This window comes from Fusarium proliferatum (genome assembly GCF_900067095.1).
Source record: "Fusarium proliferatum ET1 genome assembly, contig: FPRO_scaffold006, whole genome shotgun sequence".
NCBI classification, from domain to species: Eukaryota; Fungi; Ascomycota; class Sordariomycetes; order Hypocreales; family Nectriaceae; genus Fusarium; species Fusarium proliferatum.
The window spans coordinates 1,776,058-1,802,619 of record NW_022194795.1 but is presented as its reverse complement, the minus strand read 5'-3'; the positions used below and the strand labels follow the sequence as shown (position 1 = coordinate 1,802,619).

Sequence of the window (26,562 nt, the reverse complement as noted above, 5' to 3'; positions counted from 1 at the left end):
CGGGCCATGATGGAAATGAATGTCGATTGGTGACTATGGCATCCATAGATTAGTAGTTTTCGAGACAGAATGAAAAACTTTTGCTGTGGGTTATCTTTTTTTGTTTTGCTCTTAAAAGTTCTATTATTATTATTATTATTATTATTATTTTATAATTTCTTTAATGATAATTAATATGTTGTGCTGATCCTGTTTGTCGGCCTCATATCAGCGACAGTGTCAGCTCCCCGCCATTCGAGATTTACCTGCCAAGCCTGCGCCAGCTTAGCACATTGGGCTGGTTTCTGATGAGATGCCATCTGTTTTATATTCATACGAGAGCTCGTGTCGCATACGGGGACTGGCATGCTGGCAAAACTACTGCAAAACATTGCAGTAAATGCAGCTGACGGTTCCTTAGAATACAAGGGCCATGGCCAAGTCCCTAGACTAAGTACCTAGTTAGTCTATTCGGTAGCCACGCTATTTCACAAGTCATGATAAGATGAATACAGCTTAACCCTTTGCATTTTTGGAACTCTCCAGACACCACAAAGTGGTACATGTTCTGTCAGCGTAGCAGATTGAACAGCACCTCGGATTTCTGCATTCCCTCTTTTTCTCATTCCTGAGACCAAGCTGGCCAAGTTGTGATACCTACCTACTAAGCTATTTGTCCTTGATTTTTTATTAGCGATATCCACTTACACACATTGTGCACACCATGACCACCATCTCCACGTCATTGTTCAAGATCCTGCAGTGTCCTAGATAGCACCTAGCTATGCAGTGATCTCAACAGTCGGCGGTTTTTGGGGAACACGGGACCAATGAGACGTTGTATACATCCTCTTGTGACACTTCCCTAAAGAGTTTGCGTTTCTGGTTGTCGCAACATGCGCCACAGAATGGTCTTACGTAGTACGTAGTCTGGCCAGACAAGACGACGTCATCGCCTCATGATATGGGCGGGCCAGCGACTACAAAAGGACGTTGACGACCTAGGTTTGAGCAGCCACAAGATCTCGAATCAACCCAACAAAGAAACTAGATCACGAAAATAACCTTGAACTTTCTTAAACCAACCACCAAAACAACCATCAGAATGACTGGCACCGAGCAACAGAAGGAGGTGAGTTGACTGCCCTGTACCGGAGCTTTAGTTCTTGAGCCCAACACTGACCGTTTTCCTAACAGGGCGAGAAGCAATTCTCCATTCAACCCATCAAGGATGAGGCCAAGGACAAGGTCTCTGCTTTTAACGCTCACCCCGGACCCGCCGTACCCAAAGACATGCCCCAAGAAGAGGGCACCAAGGAGGAGCGCAAGGCCAAGATGGAGGCCCTGAACAAGAAATAAGCGGTCGACCTCTGTGGTAGAAGTCGCTTTATTGACATGACTGTATGACTATACGTGGATTTGGGACTAGGTTAGGTACTTTACGATCTATTTATACAACACTCAAGACATTTTGTCATGACTTGCATTGGAACGTGTCGATTGCTAATCGTGGTCTCATGCTGGTGGTATCATGGCACTAACCAACGGCAGCCTCGGAACCCCCTGCTGACACGCAGCCATCCAATATCTGCCCCTCATCATTAGTAGTTTAGATTTGGAGCCGAGACAAGACTCGTACGGCCAGAGACTGGGGTTTATGAAGACTCGAAGTTTCGTAGTATTAGAATACATCCAGATATTTACATACACCCAGAATCATGTGAGAATTTTGTTCTCGTTGCCTCCCAAGGTGTTCCGTTATTAGTCGATAGCTAGCACATCATCTTTGTAACACACCCGACTCAACAGCCTAGATGGCCCTAAAAACCCCACTACCTTGGGCGACAGCAGCTATCTCCCCAGGTATCTACTAAGATAGGCTGCTAAACTCTGGCTGCCCAACAGTCGACTGGTGCCATGCGAATTTTCTAGAACCTGGCAAAGTGGCTGAAGCGGTGAACCATTCGATAGGTACCTGATGCATTGTGAGTTGACCGCTTGCGTTGCATGTCACAGTCACAATTACCGCCATAAAACCATCACTACATACCTGGCATACTACCTTGAGCTTCCATTTCCCTCCCGCCCACCAAAAAGCAAACTTGTCGTCCCGCCCGCTGCACAAAGACGTGGGCGTAGGTTGCCCCGCCCCAAGACCTACTTAAAGTGGCTGTGGTACAGTACTACAGAGGTAGGTAAGCAGGTAGGTGTGCTACTGCAAGGGTTCTAGCCTGTGGCTGGTGCTCACTTCTCTCGTTACGGACTGGACTCTGGCTCTTCACACATCATCCCAACCGACCGCTGGCCCAGTCTGGTTCCTGTTCCTGTTCCTGTTCCCGTTCCCCACGGACGACGAACATCTTTTGACGTGCGACAACCATCCGTGCTCGCCTGCGCTATCCGAGAGAGATCCCTTTCTACTCAAGCCCGAAAGCTCGGGCGCTGCTCGCACACTCTCTTAACCATATATATCTATCCGGCGACAAGAGCTTGCACCTTCCATCCCCCAAAATTTCGGTTGCCTCACGCGAGCGCCAAGCGATTCTGACGAGACGCTGGAAGAGGAGAGACCAGACAAGCGCCACTCCGCGCGTCCAGTCCAGGCGACAACCGACGAAGCCATCTTACCTTTGGCTCATATCCTTCGTTACTGTTTCTCTGGCATATTCGATCACACGACACTGCTACAGTAATCAATACTCGATTGCGCCGCCACAATGCCATCTATTCTTAACGACGATGATAAGGATACCGTGAAGCGGTTCATCCCCAAGCAATCCAACAAGATCCAGGCCGTTGCTGTTGCCAGACTCTACGTAGCATATCCCAATCGCTCAAAATGGACATACACCGGACTACAGGGAGCTGTTGCGCTCGTCAATGATCTGGTTGGAAATACATACTGGATCAAGATGGTGGATATTTCGGTATGTCCACGATCCAATATCTACATCGCTTCCACCACATCTAACCACCGCATGCTAACAACTTGTTCAGCCCTCCAATCGAGGAGTTATCTGGGACCAGGAGATTTTCGATACGTGGAACTACAACCAAGACCGAACCTTTTTTCATACCTTCGAACTTGAAGAATGCCTGGCTGGTCTGAGCTTTGTCGACGAAAAGGAGGCCAAACAGTTCAAGAAGAAGATGGATGAGCGAGAGAAGAATGCAAGCCGAGCTACAAAGTCGACGCCCTTCGGTGGAGGTGCCCAGCCAGCCCATAAGCATGGCCTGTTGGGAGGGCTATTCGGACATCGCCATTCGACTCATATCAGCTCCCAGCACACAGCTCCGACCCCTCCGGAGTCTCCCCGGATGCCACATAACTCCATCCAGCATCATGTTGTCAACTCAACGCCCAATCTCAATGGCTCAAGACCTTCTGAATTCGCACTTTTAGATGCGTTTGATCCTCTGTGGCGCGAGCACTTTGGTGCAGATCTTCAAGACAAGGGTTTGACGGACGACTTCATCAAAGAAAACCAAGAGTTTATTGTCGACTTCTTGAGAGAAGAACAACAGAAGGCCAATCAGCCTCATTCGACACCGCCACCACCTCTTCCTCCAGCAGCGAAAGCACCCTCTCCAACGCCAACCGCGAACGGCAATGAAGGAAGAGGCTCTCGAGCGCCTCCGCCGCCGCCGCCGCCCGGTGGTCGACCTCAGTCAGACGGTCCTCCAGCTCCCCCTGCTCCGAGAAAAGGCGGCCCCCCACCTCCTCCAGCCCCGAGACGGTCGGGCAAAGCCGAATCTCCGGCGAAGGATGCTGCGCCTGAACGAGCGCCGTCACCTCCTCGACCCAAGTTTGGTGTCCCTCCTCCATTGGCCGACGCTGGCAAATTCGCACGTCAAGATCCTCCAAGGGCTGTTCCAGCAACGCCCACTCCTGGACCTCCCCCTCCTCCGCGACCGGCCAAGACTCCCATAGAAACACAGAAGAACGAGAGTCACAGATTCGGAGTTCCTCCTCCCTTTCCTGGTTCAAGAGTACCCCCACCAACACCTAGCCGTGGGCCTGTTCCTCCTCCACCACCACCCCGACCGGCCGATAACCACCCTGTGCCTGCAGCTCTTCCTCCTCCTCTGCCTCCCAAAGTACCAGCTTCTTCAGCTCCACCACTGCCGCCTCCAAGCTCCCGGCCGGTTCCTCCCCCTCCAGCAGCCAACAATCACCCTCCTCCTCCACCTCCCTTACCGGTGACAAGTGCTCCTCCACCTCCTCCGCCCCCTCCACCTCCTGGAGGCCCTGGTGCACCGCCGCCTCCTCCGCCCCCTATGCCGCCTGGAACTGGTGCACCTCCACCGCCTCCTCTCCCTCCTGTTGCTGCAGGGGGCGATCCTGGCCGATCAGCCATGCTGGAAGGCATTCAACGTGCTGGCGGAATCAACTCCCTCAAGAAGGTTGATCGCTCACAGATTCGCGACCGCAGTGGTGTTCAAGTTGGCAGTGGCGGCGATTCTGGCGGGGCGAATGCTGCACCTGCAGCAGCTGGTGCGCCTGGCGGCGGCGGTGGCATGGCCGATGCCCTGGCTGCTGCTCTCCAGAAGAGAAAAGAAAAGGTCTCTAAGAGTGGTAAGTTCAATATGCATTTGTCGGTAAAGATTGATGTACTAACACTAGATGAGATGACGAGAGCGACAACGATGACTGGTGAGCTGAACCATGTCAACACAAAATCCAAGAGAAGGAAGAAAGATCGTGGTAGATATAGTCGACAGAAGATCATCGACTTGTCTTTTATAAAATTTGCACTTATGGGTAACGAAGAGGATTGTGAGGAATCAACCAGTTGCAGACGTATCTTGGTTGCGAATCAGCACAAGCATCTGAGGTCGGGTTTGTATTACCAAATGGTTCTACCGCGTCTGTACCATTTCCAGTTGGCATGACAAAAGTTGGTTATGTTTTATAGACACCCATAGCATTAACAAAATTCTTTAACATAACAGAATGACTAGCCAATACATTGGGCTGCCTTTATTGTTCACGACATTAATGCAATGCGAGAATCAAAGAATATTTATGAAACAATAGTAAGCATTTTCTTGTCTTGTCTAACCTGTGCTTTTGAGACGAATGTGAGGATCATAAAGCGTTGAGAAAAAACATGGTCGTCCAGTAAAAACTACCTAAAAACGGAACAAGACAGAAAACTCGATCGTGATACTGAAAGTCCAAAAGAGAACGACATGCCGTGACGTCCCTCCCACCACGGCCGTCTACGACTCCACAGCAACTACTGTCGTGGGACCCGACGCACAGAGCTTTGGGCGCTCGGCTCCGGGTTTGAGAGAGAAGACAGTATCAACAACACCAGCGGCGAAATACAATCGTATCACCCGGTAGCGTCGGGGGCTCGGTGGAGAGAGAGAGAAGGGGATTTGGAGGGCTTTGGCGAGCTTAAATGTCGTCAATGTCGACCTCCTTCTTGTTGCCAGCGGCGCCATCGTCAGACTCATCGTCTGAATCAGCGTCGCCGAACTCGAAGTAGGCCTCGCCATCCTCTCCCTGGCCGAAAGAGTCGGTTTCGTTGATCTTGGCGTTCTCAGGAAGCTCGCCGTAAGACTTGAGGGTACGGGCTTCGTCGGCGGTGTACTTGAGAATGACGTCGCCCTTGTTGTCCTGGAAGTCACGGAGAGAGAGGAGGATAATATCACCCTGGTTAATCCAGACCTTCTTTCGCATTTTACCGCGAATCTACGAAGGAGATGTTAGCATGAGTCGCAGAAAGAAGGACATGAGCGTCCTGCTTTTGTTGCACCGCGTGTTAGGCAGACAAACTTGGGGCTACTTACGTTGGCGAGGCGCTTGCTTCCATCGAAGCACAGAGCCTCGAGACGACCGTTACCAAGCATCTTCACGACCTGAGCATACTCTTGGCCATCCTCCTTGAAGGTGAGCTCTCGGCGCTGGTCATCGTTCTCCTTGGTACCACGTCTGCGGTTCTTTCCACCCTGTCCAACTGTTAGAGACGGTTCCTTTGTTGCTTGCAGAAGAGCGATGATGGTGGGGGCGGGGCAGGCGGTTGGCGGATGGCGCGTGAAAATGCGATCCATGAATGAAAAAGGAAGACAGTTGAGTATAGGAGGGGATCTGTGGGACTTACCTTTCCCTTGTTCTTAGGCATGTTGGCGGTTTGTCGGTATGCGTGAAGTGAGGAAGAGATGTGTTGGTGAGAAGAAGAGAGTTGGTGATGATGTTGTGGTGTCGTTGTTGGCTTGGGAAAGAATGTGGATTTTTCCTGGGCTGCGCTGCTGACTGACACAAGAGGCAAAAGCTGGTTGGGCGCTTGTGATTCTGTCCTCCACAGTGACTCAAGCGTGGCGCAGCAGAGATATTTTCAATGCAATACGTGAAACTTCCAGTCTGAAATCTATAAGAAGAATAAGAAACCCAAGATCCTAAAGCATATTGGTTTAGTCATACAGAGAGTTAATTAATTCTTTGTTAAGTTCAGAGGTTACCCTAAGAAGAGAGAACATTGTGCCCAAAGTCAGATATTCTGAATAATATGACGCAGATTGGTTAGCGGCACAGCCACAATTATGTGGCGTTCCTAGTTGAGCATGTTGGGAAATCGCAAACTCATGAAATCGATTTGCGCATCGTGCTTCATCATCCTTGATTCCAACTTGCCCGACGCACTCCCTCGCAGCTAAGGCAACGAATGAACGGCACTGAGGCGCCCACTGCAAGTCTCACCTCCGAAGAAAACATCATATCCCATCTCAACATGATCGTATCCCGTCCAAATCCTTCATCATGACAACGGCCCAAGTCTTGCCAGGAATCAAACTCCTGCGATCGATACCCTCCCCCAACTATCGACTTTTTTCATCAGCCACACAAACATTGCGCCAAAATACAAAAGAGCGCCCTCAAAGAACTCCCAACAGACCAGGAAAATCGCCGAATCGAGACGGAACGAAAGGACGGCCTAAAACACCCCGGATCTTCATCCCACCAGCAAACGACCATGTATTACCATCTGGAAGACTGCTCACCACACCAGAAGTCTGGTCATTTCTTCAAGAAACAGGCATCGAGTACGACAACTCTAAGGCTACACGTCTGCACCTGGGGCCTGACGAACAAAAAGTGAAAGTACTATTCAACTGCCTTGTTCAATACTCGCCTCGATATATCCTACACCCTTACCATCTGCAACATTTAAGACCTGGGATAGCACCAATGTTACCCATAATTATGAGCAATTACCGACGCAAGTTGACTGAGGAGCCTCTCTGGACATACACAATATGCAGGGGAGGGGGCAGTACTGTGGTGCGACACCTGATGGCCAAAAGGCTGACAGGCGCATTCTGGAGAGCCTTGAAAGATCTCGGATATTCGATGAATGGCCCGCGAGGAACGCTTATGGTGACGATCCACGATCCTTTGAAAGTCGCCCAAGCCCCAGCTCATATTTTTGGCGAGGCTGTTGCGAAGCAAGTGAAGCAAACCTGGGAAGAAGAACACATGCTTCAAAAGAGACATGGATAGCTGGGCATACTTGAGAGCCAAGACTGGATATATCGGTAATAGGGTGCATTCTGCGAAAAATTGGTGTTTCGGAAATTAGTGGCATTCTCAGAAGGAATGTGAGCGAGTATCATTAATAGGTTTTGGTTATGGGAATTTATGGAATCCCTTTGTCTGCATGGAGCCAACCTAGTGGTAGACAGATCAGAGATGAGGGCTAGTAAGTCATGTGTATACTTGATGCGTTGATACCAATGTTTTCACCAATAAACTGTATATTAATCGATTCGACCGTGTCAAGTTGAGCATTCGTCACTAAGTAAGGTACCTTAAGGTAGTCTCAAGATGAGACATTCAGTATATGAGGATAATATCCATGTAACATCCACCGGTAGGAGGGGGAGGTGTGAGAGCTTTGCCCTCTACGTTTAGGTAGCCCCCGAGTCCCCACTTTGTACCTACAGTATGTACTACCTAAGGTAGTGACTCGGAGAGCCTCACAGGGGCGCGGCTAGGTAGCGAGCCTGCTAGGTAGCGAGCCTGCTAGGGGCCCTGCGCCTAAACTTCAGGGAGTCTTGTCCAAATTTGCTGCTGAAGGCTGAATGGGAGCTGGCGGGGAGCTCTTTGTCTTTAGTGCCCTGGTTGGCTGGCGTGCGTGTCCTTGCTCATGCAGCCCGTCCCAACCAAAGATTCCACGTCGACGTTCCATCCCTATCGCATTCGCAATTATCAGCAACCTTTCTCGCTTCAACTACAGATCAGATAGGTGATTTGGTCAGCGCCGCCTATAGATTCTTCTTTGCAAAAATACCCTTGTTTCACTTTCTCTATTCCGCTTGCGTGATAGCCTAGAGACTACCCTCGGCGTCATCATCACCCTTTGTTTGCTGCGACACTCGCAACGATGCTCGTCTCTCTCACTGTCGGCAAGGTCGATGCCGGTGTTACTGTTCTTCTGACACCGGATAAGCGCTTGGTGAGCTTGAAGCATCTTGTCTGTTTGTGATAATTGCTAATGCAGCGAGTGTCCTTAGATCGAATTCCCATCTATCCTCCTCCCTCCCAACATCTCGTCAGGCAGCATCGTCGACATCAACGTTTCGCAGAACGCGACCAAAGAAGCTGCTGCCGATCGCGCATTCCGGGCCCTCCAAGACAGCATCTACAACTCATTTGGTGCCTCCGAGCCTACAACCCCAGTGCTAAGATGCCGCAATGCCACCCAAACCTCGGTCGTTCTTGAGTGGGATCCTATTCAGCTTGCTACGGCCGACCTTATTTCTTTGAGTCTCTACCGAAATGGCCAAAAGGCTGGAAACATCCCTCGCCCATTACAGATGCACAGCACAAAGATTAGCGGCCTTGCTGTCGATACAGAGTATACCTTCCACCTGGTCTTGCGCACAAGCGCCGGCACCTTCATCAGCGAGCGCGTCTCTGTGAGGACACACAAAATGACGGACCTAAGAGGTATTACCATTACTACCGGTATTCTGCCTAGTGCCGTCAAGGACAGCTTGACGAATGCGGTCGAGCGCATCGGGGCCAAGATTGTTGATGGCGTCCGCATTGACACGACGCATTTTGTCACCACTGAGGGACGTGGGCAGCAATGGGAGAAAGCTGTCGAGAGCAACATTCCCGTCGTACGTCCCGAATGGGTTGAGGCTTGCGAGAAGAGCGGCCGCATCCTAGGTGTTACCAAATTCTATCTTGATGCTATGAAACCAGGCCCTCCAGCCGAGGAAGCCTCACCTCCACCACCTCCAGAGAAGGGGGAGAAGAGCCTGCCCGTGCCACCTGCTCACAACGGTGAGCAGGCATCTCCATCAGAGGAGAAGCTAGACGAGAAGGTCAAGGAGAAGGAGGAAGAGGACGCGCAAAGGAACGGCGGAAAGCAGAGCTCCAGCGATAGTAGCACTGAAAGCGGAGAAGAAGAAGTCGAGGTCGAGCAAAAGACGAAGACGTCACCTCAAGAGGAACAAAAGGTACGATTCGAGGATAAAGAGGAGCAGAAGGTTGCCCTACGACCCGCCAATAATGGCGAATCAAGTAAAACCGAACATGATGATAAGCAAGAAGCGTCAGATGATGATGCAGAGGATGAGTCAAACGCGAAGACCGCACCTACACCAGATGGAGCATCCTTCCAAGAAGTGGAGCTATAGACCAAGAGGTGCTGCAGCTATGTGGTCAGGCTTAACCTTGTTTGAAAAGATAGCATGATTAGGCCGTGAAGGGATAGCAGTCGCTATCTGGTACCGTCTCATACGGATATGTTGGCTGGCAAGATCTCGGTGAAAGGGCAGAGCAGATACTGGTTTAATAACTTATTTTTTCACACAGACAACCCTAAGCAGAATTATCCTTTCAAACTTCCGAATGCTATGACCCTGTAGTTTCCATGTCTCACTTTATGGGAGGATCTCCTTGTTGTTCCAGTCCATACACTTGCCTCGCCCTTCCAAGGGGAGGCCTGTTGCGACTTTTACAAGTCTGTCGACAGCGAATTCAGGGCTGAATAGTTTGCCCTCCTTTGTACTCTCCCAGAAACCCTTGCTCAGGTCTGTCTTGACCGTGCCAGGGTGATAGGCAATGGAGATGGCCTTATCACCACTCCGCCCACGCAGAAATATGTCGTAACTCTTGCCCAGGCTGATAACTCCCGCCTTACTCGCCCGATATGAGAACCATCCCCCAGCCCTATTATCTGATGTGGAGCCAACCCGAGCTGCCATACTGAGCCACACCGAATAGGGAGGCATCTTTACCTCATCACTCTTGGGGCTGTTTTCGAGCTCAGAACTCCGCCTAGGGAGAAACTTGTCAAAGTGTTTGATAAGGAGGAGAGGACCCATGGTGTTGATGCGGAACTGCGCCAAACTAGCCTCTGCGTCTATCTGGTTGACATTCTTCTCGGGTTTGAGGACTCCAGGAACCGCGCACGCAAGCCGCAGGTGATGCTTGTCAGGGGGGAACAGCTCAGCAGCCCTGGAAGCTGCATTAATGAGAGACTCCTCGTCTGTGACATCGGCGTGAACTATTGACAGACGTTTGGTGAGACCTTCTTTCTCGGGGAGACCTTCGAGAAGTGATTTCTTTACGGTTTCTGGGTCGTGTTGGAGACGAGCTGTTGCAAGGACGGGCAAGGATGTCTTCTGGAGGAGGTGTCGAGTGAGAGCATAGCCAATTCCTCGGGTCGAAGGGCATACAAAGATCCAGGGCTTGCTCATGGTTGAATCACCTGGGTTGGATGTTTGAGAGTTTATTACAAGTAAGTCAAGCTGATTGAAACAAATTGGGTGTTGTGAAGAGGATGAATGTAAAGTACGACGAAGGTCGAACTTGGTGTCATAGTCCACACCTCTAACGACCGTATAAAAGGTTGGTTATTGTCACTTTTCTTTCACCCTTCCCTTGAAAACCGTGTAGCTCCATGGCATCTCATGTCTTTGATGATGCGCAGACGCACGTTCGTGTGAGGTATCGCCTACGTCATAAGATCTCGCTCCCCCTGAGCGGGCCCGATTCAAGTGCAGAAGCTCGTTACCCAACTGGGCATAAACAGAAGTGGTTGTGGGCTTGAAACTAGGTAGTTTCTGTATTTCTTGTCGTGTGAACTAAAGTGTAACAGCTAGCATGAGATAGATGTCATTTAACAGAATCTCAAGATTATGATAGGACATTGTAGGTGTAAATATGATGCGTCTGTCTATTTTCACCACCTAATGCAATGGGCTTAGTGATAACCTTGGATTGTCGCCATGTGAGCTACCTATTATTAATTCTATGAAACTAAACAAAAAGAACTTGCTATTTTTAGATAGATACGATACATACTAGGAAATACTCTAAACTTATCGTGATAGGCGTTAGCTAGGAAAATGCACGTCGGGTGCGAGGCTATACTATAGTAACGTTGTTGAATGTATCCAAAATCCAATGCTTCGCTCATCCTGCACACAAACCAACCAGCCACTCCAATACCGCAGATAAAAACAAATCAACCTTCCCGTCCTCGTCTGCTGTACTTGGATTATATATCGTCTAGTAGGCCACTACTCGGAAAGAGAATGCAACAATCCCTCATCATCCATTCCCAGTGATCTTGCTTCAAAGCTTAGTCGAGATCGACCAGCCAGTTCTCTCATCAGAGGCTCAATTGTATCAAAGCCGCTCATGTCATCGCTGACACTTCCAGCCTCAAGCTCCTCCTTAGTCCGTACAAGCTGCTCCAGAAACTCCCGCTCTGATGTCCCTGCCCTTGCCATCATACGTCCTCGGCTCGATGGTCTCATTTTAGACGTTGCTTGAAAGTTCGAACGGTCATCATCAGAGATCCACCCCTTCGCCCCGCCTGGGTGCCCGTCTTGAGAATTAGCGAGCGTGCGGTTGAGATTGTCTAATACTGGCACCAGGGCACGAAGCCAGACATCTCCATTGCGCTCCAATCTCCTGATTCTGCGTTCCATCTCTCTGATGCGATACTCGCGATAAGCCTCATATCTTCGCAAAACCTCCTTTTCCACGGTGGGCGCTTTGTCTCCAGTGTCTTCTCTCATAGTGACGGCCCTCCTTGCCCTTGGCCGGGGACTGGCGTTCGAGGCAGCTTCCTTTCGTTTACGTTCTTGTTCTCGAGCAGCACTCCACTCCCGACGTCGCGAAAGGGATGTTCTGTCATGCGAGTCCACTTTATGAGTTGGTGATGAGTGAGCGGATTGGGGAGGTGTCGGTGACCCGTTCTGATACGAGGCCGGAGATGGAGAAATTGCTCGACTGGGTGTGTCGTCTTCTTGCTTAGTTGCCGCATCGCCCGGCTTCGACTTCACAGCAGAGGTCAAGTCTTCTGGGTTTGCGGTCATTTGTCTCCTCGGGGATGCTGGGATAACCCCTGATGGAGGAGGTGATGGCTTGACATTGGCGACAACCATGATGGGGCACATGCTTTGGCGTTGGGGAGACCTGAATGGCAATGGTGGTGGCTCTTCTGCCGTTTCTTTAGACGACTCTTTGATAGTCTCCTGCTCAGAATCGGGCTGCAGGTCCATCGAAATAGATATCATACTGCGCCGTTTCAAGGAAGCAGCTTCCAGGTCCTTCTTTTTCTTGTCCCTGACCTTGTCACGGCGACTCTGTGACAATTTGGCTTCAGGGGTTGAAGATCTCTCCTTTGTTCTCTGTTTCCTAGAGCCTTGACGTTGGACACGTAGTGGACTTTTGGTGGTTACAGTAACAGAAGGCTCCTCGGTTTTCTTCGTGGATAATCGAATGCGCGAATCTCTGGCTGATACTGGTCTTGCCTCGACCGGCCGAGCCTCTGCCACAACAGGATCATTCTCGCTTGTGGTCATTATGCTTTTGGAAAGCGAAGGTTGGTAAGATCCATCCTGGGAAACGGGGCGGGCAGGTGAAGTAGGAACCTGATGGGCTTCTGTCTTGGTTGACTGAGACATCATAGTATCGATCGACAGGTCACCGAGGTATACGAAGCGACCCCCTGTCAAGCTGGGACTCCGCGAAGGGATTCTATCCTGATTGTTTGGGCTTTCTGCATGTGTGTTCCCCTGTCCGTTGCTTTGAATTCCTCGGCCCTGCTCATTAGCTTGTCTGACTTGGTCTGGGGTCACTACCCTCGGAGGAGGCGTTGCCTGAATATTCAAATATTCCGGTGCCGTACTTTGGTGGCTGCTATTAATAGGGGCCGGAGTAGAGTGCCCATTGATCGATGAGTTTGGAGATCTTTGAGAGATAGTAGATAAAAGAAGCTGAGAGTTTGCCGGGCTCACCGAAGGCGATGATTCTCTGTCCTCTGCGACAGTCCGTAACACTGTCACGACGCCTTTTTCGTTCAAAACTGCTCTAGTAGGAGCATACTGAGAAGTGAGAGGCCTCACACTCCGGTGCTGGTATATAGGATACTGAGACCTGGGAGTTCGACCAAATGGCGAGGCATCCAAGGGTATGGAAATTGCAATATGTCGATGTCCTCCTATTGTTGTGCCCGAGACAGCTGAGTCTGGAAGCCGAATGGTTTGAGGCGACTTGGAGAGTGATTTACTCCTCTTGCCTAGCTTTCGGAGCCTGTACCATCGGCCCCTGTCCCCCGGGGGGATTCCATCGGGGATAGACATAAAGTTACCCGACGGAGGGCTGTGATTCCTCAGAAAGTCAATGAGCTCTGCAAGGCCATCATGCGGTTCCCCGTCCCCCTGCTGCTGCTGTTCGATGAAGGTGTCGTCGTGAAAACCCAAGTCCTTGTCTTTTTCGGGGCCACCTAGCAAATTTGATGCAGATTTTGCTCTTGGCCGGGTACGTGCTTGAGCTTGGGTTTGAGAGCCTGGCCTTTGCAGATACGAATGCCGATTTGTTTTAGGGACAGTAGATGCAGATACAGAAGAAGTGAGAGCTGAGGGGATTGTTGTGCGAGGACAAGAAGCGCCACTGCCCGACGTGACAGAAACCTCAGGATCAAGGCCAAGAACTTGAGCCATGCCGGGCCAGCTTAACATCTGACACGGAACATGGGATGGAGTTATACGCTTTTGCGCAACGATGCACTTGCATCCATGAAAGACAGGCCGGAGCTAGGTAGATGTATCAGTTGAGTTTTCACGGGAGCATGGCTTGTACACGAAGGGATCTCTTAAATTAGTCTCACCCTTTGGTTGTCTTTCGGGGGTTTTCTCGTGCCCTCCCTTTTGGAGGCTTGGAAGGAGATTAGGAGGCGGGTGGTTGCAGACCGGTGGCCCGAGTGATAGTAGGTACTAAGGTATGAAGGTAGAGGCAGTAGTCTGTGTCCCCGTATATCATACACTGGTAATTGAGTTGACAGCCACAAAACAAGGCCAAGATTGTGACAAAGATGGGAAATTGAGAAGTGATGGTGTTGAAAAGAAGAAGAAGAAATTACATATTCTGGGGGTCGGTCCCCCAGTTCAGCCCACTTCAACCTGGTCAATCCCACTTCCAAGGGACCTTCCCAACCGCGTCGGAACAGACAGACAGCAAGAGCAGGAGCATCAGAGAGGTCCTGCAGCCCATGTATGCCGTCACTCCCCCATAAAACCCTGGAGCGCCACCGAGACCAAGTGCCGCTATTTGGTCCTAGCTCAGGATCCGAAAGCTACCTAATTATGCCCGTTGAATTTAATGGAGTGGAAACGTCCTCGCCAATGCCCCAATCAGAGCCTCTGAAGCACAGATTCACCAAAAGGGAGATCGTGCTCCTTTGTTCTAGCTCAGCTCGTCTCCATTATCTGCTGGGTCTCTTTCTGAGGTTGTAATTACGCCTCTTTCGCGATGCGGCACGACAACCCGGTCGTTCGGGATGCCAACCAAGATCGGCGTAGAAATAGTTTCATTTGTCAAACTATCCCTAGTCATATTTGCACTGGAGATCTCATTTTCCTGACCCTTGGCCTTGGTTAGCTTCGTTTTCGTCACTTTTGCTCTTTGCTTTTTTTTTTTCTGTTGTCGCTTTATGCATGTCTCTTTTCCGGCCACCACAAGTGATGTACAGACATGCAGTTGGTGGACAGGTCTTTAAATCCCAGCCGCTCGCAAAACTTTCCCTTGAAAAAGAAACAATCCATAGCAATTGTATGCCGAAACTCATCGGTCAGTGGTTGCAGCTGGCTGCTCGTCGTCACCACCGTGAGCTGTGTTACCTTCTCAGGTATCTCAGGTGGTTCACAAGAGGCAGAGGTATCCAATATGAACCAAGCATCAGCTGAAATCCCAAGCCATGTTCGCATTGTTTTGTCCTAAACTTGGCGATTTGCTGAACCACTTACGTAGGTATGCACCAATCTACAAACTGTGCATACAGTAGGTAGCCAGGAGGAGATGGCTGAACTCAAAACTTCATCCTCAATCTGACCTTGTATGCCAAGAATACTTGAAAACGTTTAGGATGAACTTGCTTGGCTCTCTGAATAGTCTATTCTTGCTCGGTACAGGAGTCTTGAGTCTTCTGAAATCCAATATTGAGGGAGTAGCTCCCTGTTCCAACATTTCACAAACATTTCACTCAACCCAATAGGATGGTGGCCATCTCTTTTCAGCTCACAGGGTTCTGCCTTCAGGTCGTCGTTACAAACTTATCCAATCACCAATACCGCGTCGTCGTTGCTCAACCGCCAAAAGCCCTTCCGAGCGCCACTGCTGATCTCCTCTGCAGGAGGCCGCTAGTGTCATCACTGTGCCAAGTTACCAACTGTTACCCAGGGGCCAGAGGATATGATGTGTGTGCCTGACTGAGTGTTATCTATAGAGTCTAGCATCATCCCGTACTCTCTGTCGTCTTGGCATTGATATACGCTGAGCCGAATTGACCCTCTTTGGAAAAGCCAAAAGGTCACTGTCGTCAATAATGCCTCCAGCGCCATTTGCCTTTACATCATAGCACAACCGCCCTTTTGTCAATTGTGATCGTGTATGTACAAGTTGCCTCGTCTAACTACTAACCTAACTATTGCCCGTGGGAACTTGACCAGGATCGGACATTACCTGACTTCATTCGTCACCAGTGTCCCTTGTCGTTCTCCCTGTCTATTGAAATGACACGATCCCTGTCCGCTGATGATCGTCCTCACTACCGGATGGTTAGGCGAGTTGACCCATGCTCAGCGCAAACATGCACTGCCATCTCCTCCATTCAGATTGTTTCAACGGCATCACGTGACCCAATTAACCTTAACTGTGGACGACGAGATGGTGGAAATGATGCAGTGCTCTGCCATTATCATGTCACAGCCGTGACGGGAGTCCCCATGGGTCTCGTTGAGCGTCTCTACCTTAACAGCTGGCCTCAGAATCTTCCAGGCTGGTCAGGTTTAATAGTTAATGATTCAGTCCTTCACCCGACCACCACAGGAGGGGGCCTCATGCCCCCTTGCATATCACCGTGGGCAGCCCACGCATGTATGATGTATGCCAGCCTACCGTATCTTCTGACTGATGTCAGGAGTGAGGCATGTTTGGCAATGTCTAATCCTCCGGAGCCACACTTTTGCAGCCCCTTATGCCCTGTTCGTAGATGCCATGTACAAATGAAATAATGCACCCAACGCCCAGAAATGCTATCTACTATGTATCATCCTCTATGCTTGCTATACAGAGTCTCGTCTTGTCATGAAATTTAGCGCTTCTTTGGGACAAAAAGACTTGGCTTCCCCTTCTTGCGAGAAGAAGGCGGGTGAGGTGGGCGTCGTTGCTGTGGACACTATAAGCAAAGCGACTCATCGAGCACATGGTTTTAAACATACCTGGTTGTTGCTATATTGGGGTCCCGGATTTGAAGGTCCTGTCGGGATTCTTGGTCCTGTTGGGGCTTGGGGTCTACTTGATAACGAGGGACCGGTCGGCGCTGCTGCAGGCGGTCTCTCAGGTGGCGCCAGACCCATTACTGACATTGCCGAAGGGTCGGTGGGAGCCTTGGGCGGCCGGTGCGACTTATTCCCAAACTTGCCCATGAGTCCACCGCCCCGAGCATTGCCACTTGCTATCTGTTTGATTGTTAGCTCACAAAATCTTATTCTCGGCATTTGTTTTGTTTGTGGGCATACCCTTTTAGGAGCTGGCTGATTTGAATCTGGTCCGTCATGAGGTCGCTTTCGTGGTTCTCCTGGAGGCTTGCTTGACGAGGTATGAATGACAGGGGGCCCAGCAGAGCGTGGCAGAACTCCAGCCGATTCACCTCCTGCAATGCCAGGTATGTGAGTTGCGGGAGCTGTTGACTGCTGAGCTCCCTCAACCTTTGGTGAGTTTGGACGAGATGAGGACAGTGACGACGTTCCCAAAGAAGCATCTCGCATTGGAACATCACGGTCTCGAGCTTGGGGTGGTGGGGGAAGGTAGGCGCCCGGCTTTGCCTTTTCCAGGGGCTTCCTAAACATAGACAACACGTCGCCATTAGTGTAGCGATCTCTGGCTTGGGCATCCTCAATAAGTTTTCGCCAGAATTCGCCCTGAACAAGCGCTCTGGAGTCGCCAAGAATCCACAGCGATGATTTAGCACGAGTCAGACCGACGTTCATACGTCGAATATCAGTCATGAAACCGATACCGCCAGTAGAACTGGCACGAACACAAGAGAAGATAATGATCTCACATTCGCGACCCTGGAAAGCATCGGTGGTGTTGAACTCGATTATGCTTGTGATGTTCTCGCCATATCGCGAACGGAAGCGGTTTCTTAACTCATAAAGTTGAGCTTTGTAAGGAGTGATGATACCGATCTTGCCAGTCAAGTCGCATTCACGGTACTCGTTACTAAAGCGATCATACATCTGCATAGCAACATCCAACTCCTTGGTGTTGACTAGCGACTGACCCTTGTGGCCCCTCTCCTGGACACCCTGGACATCGAAGAATCGATAGGGACCAAGTAGTGCGCTCTTGTGCCACGGCTGTTGCCTGAGCTCATGCATGTTCTGTCCGTCGGCGAGTTGTCCTTCGTAGAACTCGCGGCTGGGGAACAAGCTGATCTCAGGGTGCATACGGTATTGCATGTCCAGCAAATGCACCGATTGTGGATGGTTTTGCTGCATTCGGACGAATAGACTTTGATCGTAGCCGAATTTCGCCGCTGACTGTGACAGAACTGTAGGGGGAAGCTGTTTAGGATCCCCAACGAGGATGCATTTGTAGCAGCCGTATTTCAGTGGAATCAAGGCACTTAACTCAACGCACTGAGCAGCTTCGTCAATGATGACTGTTTCGAACTCTACATCCTCCAGGTTTCGAAACATCTCGTGACCACTGCCACTCAGAGTAGCGCATAGGACCTGAGCGCTATTGAGGATCTCTTGCTGGACTTGGCGGCGCCGCATTTCCATCTCTCGAGCTACGGAATTGCCGCTACTCTTGTCGGCATCGATTTGTTTTCCATAGGACATTTGGCGTCGCTTCAGTTCGTCGAATTCACGAGATAGCTTGTTGTAGAGGGTTCGATCGTCCATGAGCTTTGCTGCTTCCAGCTGGGGACGCAGTTTTCCCAGCTCTTCCTTTACCTTCCCGGCATTCTCGTGAAGTTGGTCACGGTCGGCTTTGGCTTTGTCCTTGGTCTGATCACCCTCCATGCGGGCCTTGACAAGCTCGTCTAGGGTGACGTCCCTTACAGCTGCATTAATGGCATCACTCCGACCGAGTCGTAGCACGTTGATATTCTTGGTTTTCCCCGAGATCGTTTTGACACCAGCCTTCAGACGTAGCACTAACTCGTCTACGGCGGCGTTACTGGGTGCACAAACAAGAAGCTTTTTTGAACGGCTTTGTTTGGGTGCCCCTGGTGCACCGTTCGGTCGAAGAGGTACGCCCATGGGAATGCCTTGATTGCCTGGTTGACTCAGTTGCTCAGAGAGCAAAGTTCCAACCATGGCCACGATGGTTTTTGTTTTTCCTGTACCGGGAGGGCTGCTTATATTAGCTTCGTCATGACCAAGACCGAGAGACTTACCCCTGAATAAGCGTGAAACCATCATTGTCGTGAGCGCCTAGAACCGCCATAGCCTGTCCTCGGTTAAGAGCATAATTGTTCATACAGTTGCTTATCTTCTCATCTCCATATTGCAGAATAGGAGACGGTTCCGCATTCAGGATTTCGTCCATCAGATCATAATACGGCAGACTCTCCAGTGCAGCGAATTCTCGCTCGATTGTTGTCATGTTGGTGATCTTTACTCCGAAGACGCTAACATTGGGGGTCAACACCTGTGTCATGGGATTGTTTCGGGAAGCCACACGATATGTGATCTCGATCAGCTCCTTTTTGTAGGTGATGCGGTGAACCCTAGCCAAACAATGTCGAGCTGTCTGATCGATCAAGGGTTGTTCCGATTCCGAGACAAGAAGAATGTCGCCTTCAGAAACACCGCGCTCTCTGCTTTGGACTACTGGCATCGTGAAAGTCGCCTCCAGGTAGCTGTCGACGCTCGCACGGCTTGCAATCTTCATACCGAATGGCTGAGACGTGAGCTCATCCTTGGCTGTGACAAAAGAGCGCCAAGCTTCTGAGGCAAGCAAGGGGAAAAAGGTATCCTGGTACGTTCTGGGCTCAGAATACTTGGTGGCAACTTCTGAAGCTGCTGGACCATTGGGAGGATCGTTACCACCATGGAAAATGTCCCAGGCTAGCACTGTGTTGTGTAACCTGTCCATGGGAGGGATGACTCTGGCTCTCCTGTCCTTGACTGAGCGCTGTTGTCTAACCTTCTTCACTGGTCTACGCATTTTGTCTTGCAAAGCCTTTGCCATGCGCCGCTTGTTAGCTTCTTCCAAAGCTGTCTGGCCTCCCGTGCTAAGGGCAGCTAGTTCGTTATCGGCATCTGATACATCTTCCTCCTCATCAGATTCTTCTTCGGAACTGTTTACCATTATCTCACTTCGACCGTGATCCTTGCCGATGAGGCCGAGACTAAGCAAGCCGGAACCCTCACCAGGGACAGTTTCTCCCCTAAGAGCTTTGGCGTTCGCTATGACCGCAGCATCACGCTTCTCTTTTTCAAGTTTGGCCTTTTGTCTGGCTTCCTTGAGCGCCGCGATGTCCTTCCTATCAGGGACAATCTGGGTTCTAGGCTTAATCATAGCTTGTGCCTTTGTTTTGGCCTTTGCCTGATCCTTAACTTTCTTGGCCTCCAGCTGCCTAAGGATGGGGCTGTCTATAGATCTGCTGAGATCGAGCACGTCATCGCGATTAGATCTTGATGATGCTGCCGTGGTTGTACTGCTGGATGATGTGCCAGACTTAGACCAAGCGTCAAGTTTGCTTTGTTTCTTGATCCCATCTTTGGGTCTCTGTGCTAATGGTGTCTGCGCAATACCGAGCTGGTAGATTTGAATTTCATCATCTGTTTGTCCAAGGGCTTGAAGAAGTTCTGCTCGCTGCTGGTCAGTCATGTTGGTTGACCTGACAAACTTGCCCGGGACATTTGTAGGTAGGCAAGCATCAGTGATAAGCTTGCGGGAGGCAGGGTTGATCTCATGGTTGTTTTCTCGAAGTCGGGTCAGAATCTTGCACAAGACTCTGACTGTGACATCAACGAGCCACTTGTCCTTCAGACGGATCATGTTCTCCATTCCACCAAAGTGTTGCTTTGCAGGGATAAGAATTTGCGACATAGTATCCTTTTCACTTTTGTTCAAAGCCTTGGAAATCGCTGATGTGATGAGACCATCCTCAGCGACGAGGGCTTCAGCGAGTTCCATGATTTCTCGGCAGAATTCTGTCATAACGGCGTTCTGAATGTATCGAGACCATCCCTCAATGTTTCTGCATGCGGTAGAGACAAAACGCCACTGTTCGCTCCACCAACGCAAGACCTTTGCAGCCGACATAGGCTCAAGGGTCTTGACTCGCAAGACTCCGGACATTGGGTCAGTCAAACCACGGAGGATATCTCGACTCATATTTAGCATGGGCCTGATAGGGCCCCAGGGGTACGGAGGTTTCAAAACTCGCTCTAGGGCCCATACTATGGAGGAGAGGGTCTGCTCAGGGTGCAGCTGTGACATCTGCTCGAAGGCGCCGCTCTGGGAATACTCTCCGGTCCAACTCTTGAGCAGCTCGGCAGCTGCTTCAGCAAGTCCTGCTTCTCCATGGGTAGAGAGTGTAATAGTACCTTGGAAAGCCAGGCGGTCGTCAAAGAAGGTATTCAGGTCTGTGGCAGCGTCTATTTCGGACATTCGGCCGAGAAGATTCCCAAGGATATCCACTGTTGCAGCAAGAGACTTGTTGAAGTTCTTGCTCGAATCACTCAGTTTATCGTCGCTCTTCAAGGCCCTGATCTGTTCCACGCCAATCAAGGGCTCTAACGACAAGACGATATCTCTGGCAAGATCGACCTGCTCGGTTGACAAATCGAACATCTCAATAATGCCTTGCCAGAAAGCCTTCGAGTCTCTAGTGACGGCGGATTGCAGCTGGCTGCCCTCTAGGCAAGCTATATACTCCTCCGCAAAGACTTTCATATCGAGTTTCATGGCAGCTTGCATGGCCTTTTTAGCTGCATTGGCTACTTGGAAGGTGACCCAGCCTTCCCTTTCATCGCCAGGGGCACGCAAGTTCCGGAGAATGATGCCTTTGTACTTCATAACGAGGTTGAACGCACAACATGCGTAGAGATGAGTGGTTCCTGCACCAATCTTCGTTTCGGGGTCGACAAAGGTTAATATGGTAAGCTGCAAAGCATCAAATCCAGCTCGAATACACGCCGCACGGCCCGGTTCCCCGATAGTCTCGTCTTTCGCAAGTGATTCGAAAAGAGTGTGCATTAAGATCTCGCAAGCGTTATATCTGCGATCGCGGCCGACTGACTGGAGCCATGGATCAATCCAAGACGTAGGAAAGGGGCCACGGGAAATGCTACCATCGTAGCCAGTCCAGCAGTCTTCTAGAGATTGACGAAGAAGATTCTTGTATCCGGGGCTCGCAAAGATTAAGTCAGCGATAACATTTGGCCGGGCATCGCCGATAACATCCCAAAAGGCCCTGGGTGCCTTCTTTAGAAAGTTTGTGAGGATTGTGATGGTCATCACCAAGACACTCTCTGCAGGGCAATACTGGATATGACGGAACAGAAGGTCGTAGATGTGACTGATTGTGCCGCTCAGTTCAAGATTCCTTAACCGCTGCATAATGACGTCCGCAGTCAAGGTCCTTAGAATTTCATTGAATCCTTCCCAGAACTGCGCCATTTCAGGCCATGAATCCACAGCTGAAGCCTCTCTTTTAGAGATGTCCTCAATGGCCCTTGTCAGACCGCTACTGACAGCCCAGTCAAACTGTTCCAATGTCATACTATTGCTGTCAAGGTTTCGATAGTTATCTGTGGCCCATTTCCGGCGATCCTGGTTTTTGAGGTCAAAAATAAAGTAAGTCATTCCAGGCAAAGGCTCCTTGGTCCCAAGTTTGAGGCCACTTTTCCCTTGAAGTCGCTGGAAAACATACTGAAAGGTCGTCCTTCGATCCGCGTCCTCCATATACGGCATGCAGCATAGAGCCTCGTATATAGAGATATGGACTTCGGGTAGATGCTCACCGAGTTGGGATTTCTTGAAAGTAGAGCCTTCTGAAATGATCTTCTCAATAAACTCCTTGGCCCATCGCAGGCTTAGGTCGATTCGTTCAACATCTCTCTGCTCCAACATCGACCGAATATCGACTACAACTTCTTCATTCCATCGTTCTTGGAATTGCTGCAAGAGTTCTCTGCGTTGCATGTGCCAATTATAGACACAATCTGCGCAATGCTTCAAGCAACCGTTAAGCCTCTCGCTGAGCTGCTCTCCCCATTTCCCTTGGCTTGATTTATCGAAGCCGAAAATCAGGCAATTCCAGTATGTGACTTCGAGTCGCTCCTTTCCTGCCTTAACTCGACTATTCTTTTCTTCTTGCGTAATCGATGAGTCCGGGTCATCCACAAGTTTGTAGTTTTCATTATCCTCGTCGTTGATGCGTGGACACAGAAGATGACATTCCTCGTCGAAGCGTTGAATCTTCTCGTACCATTGGCTGAGTTGCTCATGAAGATCCATTGTAGGGTTCGCAGGTACGTTGGCGCATCTCTTTGGATCGTGGCTAAAACAAAGGGTTCGGGGGTACTGTGGGAGGTCGGGATTTCATGAGGCTACGACAAATTACTGTCAAGTCTAGCGAGGATCGCATTCGGCGAATAGAATTATATCTTCAAGCTTGTCGCAACGAGTTCAAGGTTGGTGGGTTGGTGGTAGTGGTGGTCGAAAATTCGATGTTGAGTTGAGGGATCGTTGCTGGGGCACTCTGGCTTCAAAATCAAACAACCCGTTCCGTAAGTGTCTGATCGTTTGCGGGACAACCCTAGGAGATAAAACAATTGTGCGAATGAAAGTCTGAGTCGCAGAGAATGTATGGAGTCCCTTGATATTCTGTCGGAGCCTGTATTACAGCAAGGCAATGAGCCTACGGAGCAACATGAAAGAAGAAGATCAGGATAGGAAAATAGTTGTAACGCTAGGTCAGAAACTGGCCGGGCTTGACGCGCTTGGGTTGCCGCGTTTTCTGCAGGGGGTTTAATGAGAAATAGCGGGCCGTTCGTCGCTGGATGACTAGGCACCTAAGCCACTGATGTCTAATTTGGATGAAATGGTTGCTGAAGTGGCTTGTGATAGGACACAGGCAGGATAATGCATCACATGTGTAAGAAACAGAGTTGCACGAAATGCTGAAGAGGTACAACTTATTTAACAAAAAACAAAAAAAAAACCAATTATCTGACTACAGGCACTTAATCACTGTCCTCTTCCTTCAGCTGCTTCTTCAATCCTGCTTTCCCCCCATACTGTCTCTTCCCCGTTCGCTCCATCAGCCCATCAAGAGGACATTTTGATTCGTTCCATTCTTCGCTCCCCTCGCTTGTGTTTGCTCTACAGCGGATACAACTTCGTCCGTGTTGGACGAACAGCTTGTGCAATCCATACTTCAGATGATTGGGGATGCGCACCTCCAGATGACTAAATGTTTGATCTCGAGTGGCTTTGGGTGGTATCCATTTCAACCATCCACTGATGCGGTGAACATGGGTGTCGACTGCGAAGCTGGGTTGTTGGAGACAGAAGAGTATAACACAAGATGCTGTCTTGACGCCAATACCAGGGAATTTAGTGAGTGTCTGCATGGCTTCATCGGGAGCCATGCCATGTATATGGTCTAGGGAAAGAATATCTTGGTCTGTCTTCAAGATTTCAAGATCTTTTTGACCTTGAGTTTTGTTGCCCGCTCCGGCAATACCAGATAAGTTCCCCCCTTTCTTCTCTTGCATAAATGCCTCTCGACGTTTGGTGTTCTCTTCATGGACTAACTCCAGGATTGCCTTGATGTCTTTGCCCTTGACCTGAGCCAAACCACCTGTCTTGATTGATTCAACGATGGTGGGCAAAGGAGCAACTCTGACCTTGTTCCAGTCAACGCTACCTTTCCCAATACCTTTGTCGACAGTACCAAATGTGGTCACGAGCCCCCTGAATGCCGCACTTGAGTTGCGGTTGGAAGTGTTCGCGCTCAAGCGGGTACGAATCAAGGCATCGAGAACAGACGGTACCTCTCCGCAACCCGAGACTTCCAAAGATGGCGCTGGTATCTTCTCGGGGGCTTTGGCTTCTCCATGTATTTTTGCCAGTCGGCGATAGACCACTTCACATTCTTCTGGTGATGGGGCGTTCCACTCTGGAAAGGGCGTCAACCCAGGAGTAAGTCCATACGGGTTATCCTTCGTCTTTTTGACCGTTTTCCGAACTGGTGCTTCTATTGCCATCTGGAGATCCTCATCCTTGACTTCCTTCTTTACGGATGAAAGCTTGACTTGAGGTGTAGTTACTGTCTCATCATCAGATTCGAAGTATGAAGATTTTGATGTTGATGTTGATTTCCTTGGGCGAAGGGATCTTCGGGTTGCAGACTCCGTGATTTGCGTCGAACCTTGCTTCGCAGCTTTCATCCCGGATTTGGCCACAGGTGAGACCTCTTCGACTTTGGCACTTTTCTCCGAGTCCTGCGTTTCTTTCAAATTTTCCGGGGGTGTAGGAATCGTTTCGATATCCTTCCGGGGAGCAAGAGCTGGTCCCAGATTGTGCGGCAGGTCATCCAAACACTCATCTTCCACCTGGTCCTTGGTCTTCCTCCCGGTCTTCATTTTCTTCGATGGCATCTGCTCTCTACTAACAGCCTTACGTTTACGTAAAGTTCGAGCAACCATCTTGACTTGCGTAGAAGATGTGGAAGTGTGGAAGTGACGAAAGATTGGAGATGATGTAGGTAGGCTCGGATAGGGGTGCAGGGTTATACAAAACTTGACGGCAAATAGCAAACAACTTTTCATTCCATAAAAGCAGGCAATCTCTGGATATTCTATATCAGCAGCGTACTCATTTTTGTTCTGGTCGTGGTAAGTGTTTGATTAGTTTTGCGATTACTTATAGTTGATTGTATCAATGACCTCAACAGTCGACACAAGGATCGCTGGGGTCTATCTCCACACTGCAAATCGTTGCTCTGCCGGGATCCACTAACTAGGCACCCTAGGGAAGAAAGAAAACTCAGGACCTTGACCCTAAGCGATAAAAATGCTTACCTCAATCTAGCCGAAGCTTAGGGGACTCCTTGCCAAGTTTATTTTGACACCCTATAAGAGTGGCTTTGTTGTCTGACTATCCACAGCCCACCCGTGCCTTGCTTACCCTGTGCCATCCGCTCTTGAAATAGCATCAAGGACCATCAGAACACAATAAATACATTCATGAATCCAGCCATGTTTTTAGAGCTCGGTCTGAACGGGGGGGAACTCATTCATTACATTCAAACGCCCTCCGCTGTCTTACAACACCCTTGAAACACGAACCCGTTAGACAGTGGATCTATCATCAGAAGCTATTGAACATGTATTAGAGCTACTAAGGCCAGCTAGCCTCATTTAACAGCCAATATAAATGTGGTATGCATGCTCTCAGATCGAGTAACATAGGTAGCCAGCAGATCTCGTGCGGTTTATATGTGATGTACACTGCCCAAGATCCATTGATTCTATAGGACGCTGGTGAGCTATGTCTCGGTGTAACATAATGGAAATATAGAGCAGATAGCCCCCCTATACACACACAAGTGCAGGTAAAAGACAGCGCCTGCGAGATGCGATGATGCTAAAGGGAGCATATATACCAAGTTTTGTAACAGAGCTGCAGCATAAGCGTCACGAAAATACGAGACAGGTCACAAGAATATAACTACCGTTTCAATATAAATCCTCAGCTGGCTGATAGTACTTATGTAAAGGTTTCAAGACGAATAGGAGCTTTGACGAGACAAACGACTCGTAGGTCATGTTGCACGGACCAAATATTCTCAGAAAAAGATATATGTTGCCCCAGATACCAAGGCATTCACCCAAGCTTGAGGACCTAACCTCTTCTGATACAATGCAATGCTTCTCTCGCTTTCTCTCCTGCAACCAACCATCGCCTTTTCACTCTCTATTCACTAGGCCAAGGCAACAACTGCCTCGTGTGCTCGAGGTATGCAACAATAATCTTTTCTTTCCTACATTGTGAGTCACAGTGAACTAACGCAG

General features: G+C 49.8%; 9 protein-coding genes across 9 annotated transcripts; 4 read left to right on the top strand and 5 right to left on the bottom strand.

Moving 5' to 3' along the window:
* Positions 1 to 1,084: 1,084 nt before the first annotated feature.
* FPRO_09651 (uncharacterized protein) lies at positions 1,085 to 1,338 on the top strand (the record flags this gene model as incomplete). The annotated part of the gene is made up of 2 exons (XM_031233066.1): positions 1,085 to 1,111; positions 1,177 to 1,338. The coding sequence occupies 2 exons, from the start codon at positions 1,085 to 1,087 to the stop codon at positions 1,336 to 1,338; spliced, it is 189 nt and encodes a 62-aa protein (XP_031082940.1).
* A 1,358-nt stretch (positions 1,339 to 2,696) lies between these two features.
* Positions 2,697 to 4,637, top strand: FPRO_09650 (uncharacterized protein; the record flags this gene model as incomplete). The annotated part of the gene is made up of 3 exons (XM_031233065.1): positions 2,697 to 2,906; positions 2,977 to 4,555; positions 4,609 to 4,637. The coding sequence occupies 3 exons, from the start codon at positions 2,697 to 2,699 to the stop codon at positions 4,635 to 4,637; spliced, it is 1,818 nt and encodes a 605-aa protein (XP_031082939.1).
* Positions 4,638 to 5,383: 746 nt separating this feature from the next.
* On the bottom strand, positions 5,384 to 6,110 carry FPRO_09649 (putative eukaryotic translation initiation factor 1a; the record flags this gene model as incomplete). The annotated part of the gene is made up of 3 exons (XM_031233064.1): positions 5,384 to 5,680; positions 5,779 to 5,937; positions 6,090 to 6,110. 3 exons carry the CDS (start codon positions 6,108 to 6,110, stop codon positions 5,384 to 5,386), a joined length of 477 nt encoding a protein of 158 aa, XP_031082938.1.
* A 635-nt stretch (positions 6,111 to 6,745) lies between these two features.
* Positions 6,746 to 7,486, top strand: FPRO_09648 (uncharacterized protein; the record flags this gene model as incomplete). The annotated part of the gene is made up of 1 exon (XM_031233063.1): positions 6,746 to 7,486. The coding sequence occupies one exon, from the start codon at positions 6,746 to 6,748 to the stop codon at positions 7,484 to 7,486; it is 741 nt and encodes a 246-aa protein (XP_031082937.1).
* Positions 7,487 to 8,369: 883 nt separating this feature from the next.
* On the top strand, positions 8,370 to 9,633 carry FPRO_09647 (uncharacterized protein; the record flags this gene model as incomplete). Its single annotated transcript, XM_031233062.1, has 2 exons — positions 8,370 to 8,441; positions 8,500 to 9,633. 2 exons carry the CDS (start codon positions 8,370 to 8,372, stop codon positions 9,631 to 9,633), a joined length of 1,206 nt encoding a protein of 401 aa, XP_031082936.1.
* Positions 9,634 to 9,879: 246 nt separating this feature from the next.
* Positions 9,880 to 10,698, bottom strand: FPRO_09646 (uncharacterized protein; the record flags this gene model as incomplete). Its single annotated transcript, XM_031233060.1, has 1 exon — positions 9,880 to 10,698. One exon carries the CDS (start codon positions 10,696 to 10,698, stop codon positions 9,880 to 9,882), a length of 819 nt encoding a protein of 272 aa, XP_031082935.1.
* Positions 10,699 to 11,523: 825 nt separating this feature from the next.
* Positions 11,524 to 13,956, bottom strand: FPRO_09645 (uncharacterized protein; the record flags this gene model as incomplete). The annotated part of the gene is made up of 1 exon (XM_031233059.1): positions 11,524 to 13,956. The coding sequence occupies one exon, from the start codon at positions 13,954 to 13,956 to the stop codon at positions 11,524 to 11,526; it is 2,433 nt and encodes an 810-aa protein (XP_031082934.1).
* Positions 13,957 to 16,604: 2,648 nt separating this feature from the next.
* On the bottom strand, positions 16,605 to 22,999 carry FPRO_09644 (uncharacterized protein; the record flags this gene model as incomplete). Its single annotated transcript, XM_031233058.1, has 4 exons — positions 16,605 to 16,679; positions 16,732 to 16,971; positions 17,032 to 18,880; positions 18,924 to 22,999. The coding sequence occupies 4 exons, from the start codon at positions 22,997 to 22,999 to the stop codon at positions 16,605 to 16,607; spliced, it is 6,240 nt and encodes a 2,079-aa protein (XP_031082933.1).
* A 728-nt stretch (positions 23,000 to 23,727) lies between these two features.
* FPRO_09643 (uncharacterized protein) lies at positions 23,728 to 25,194 on the bottom strand (the record flags this gene model as incomplete). Its single annotated transcript, XM_031233057.1, has 1 exon — positions 23,728 to 25,194. One exon carries the CDS (start codon positions 25,192 to 25,194, stop codon positions 23,728 to 23,730), a length of 1,467 nt encoding a protein of 488 aa, XP_031082932.1.
* Between the last annotated feature and the right edge of the window lie 1,368 nt (positions 25,195 to 26,562).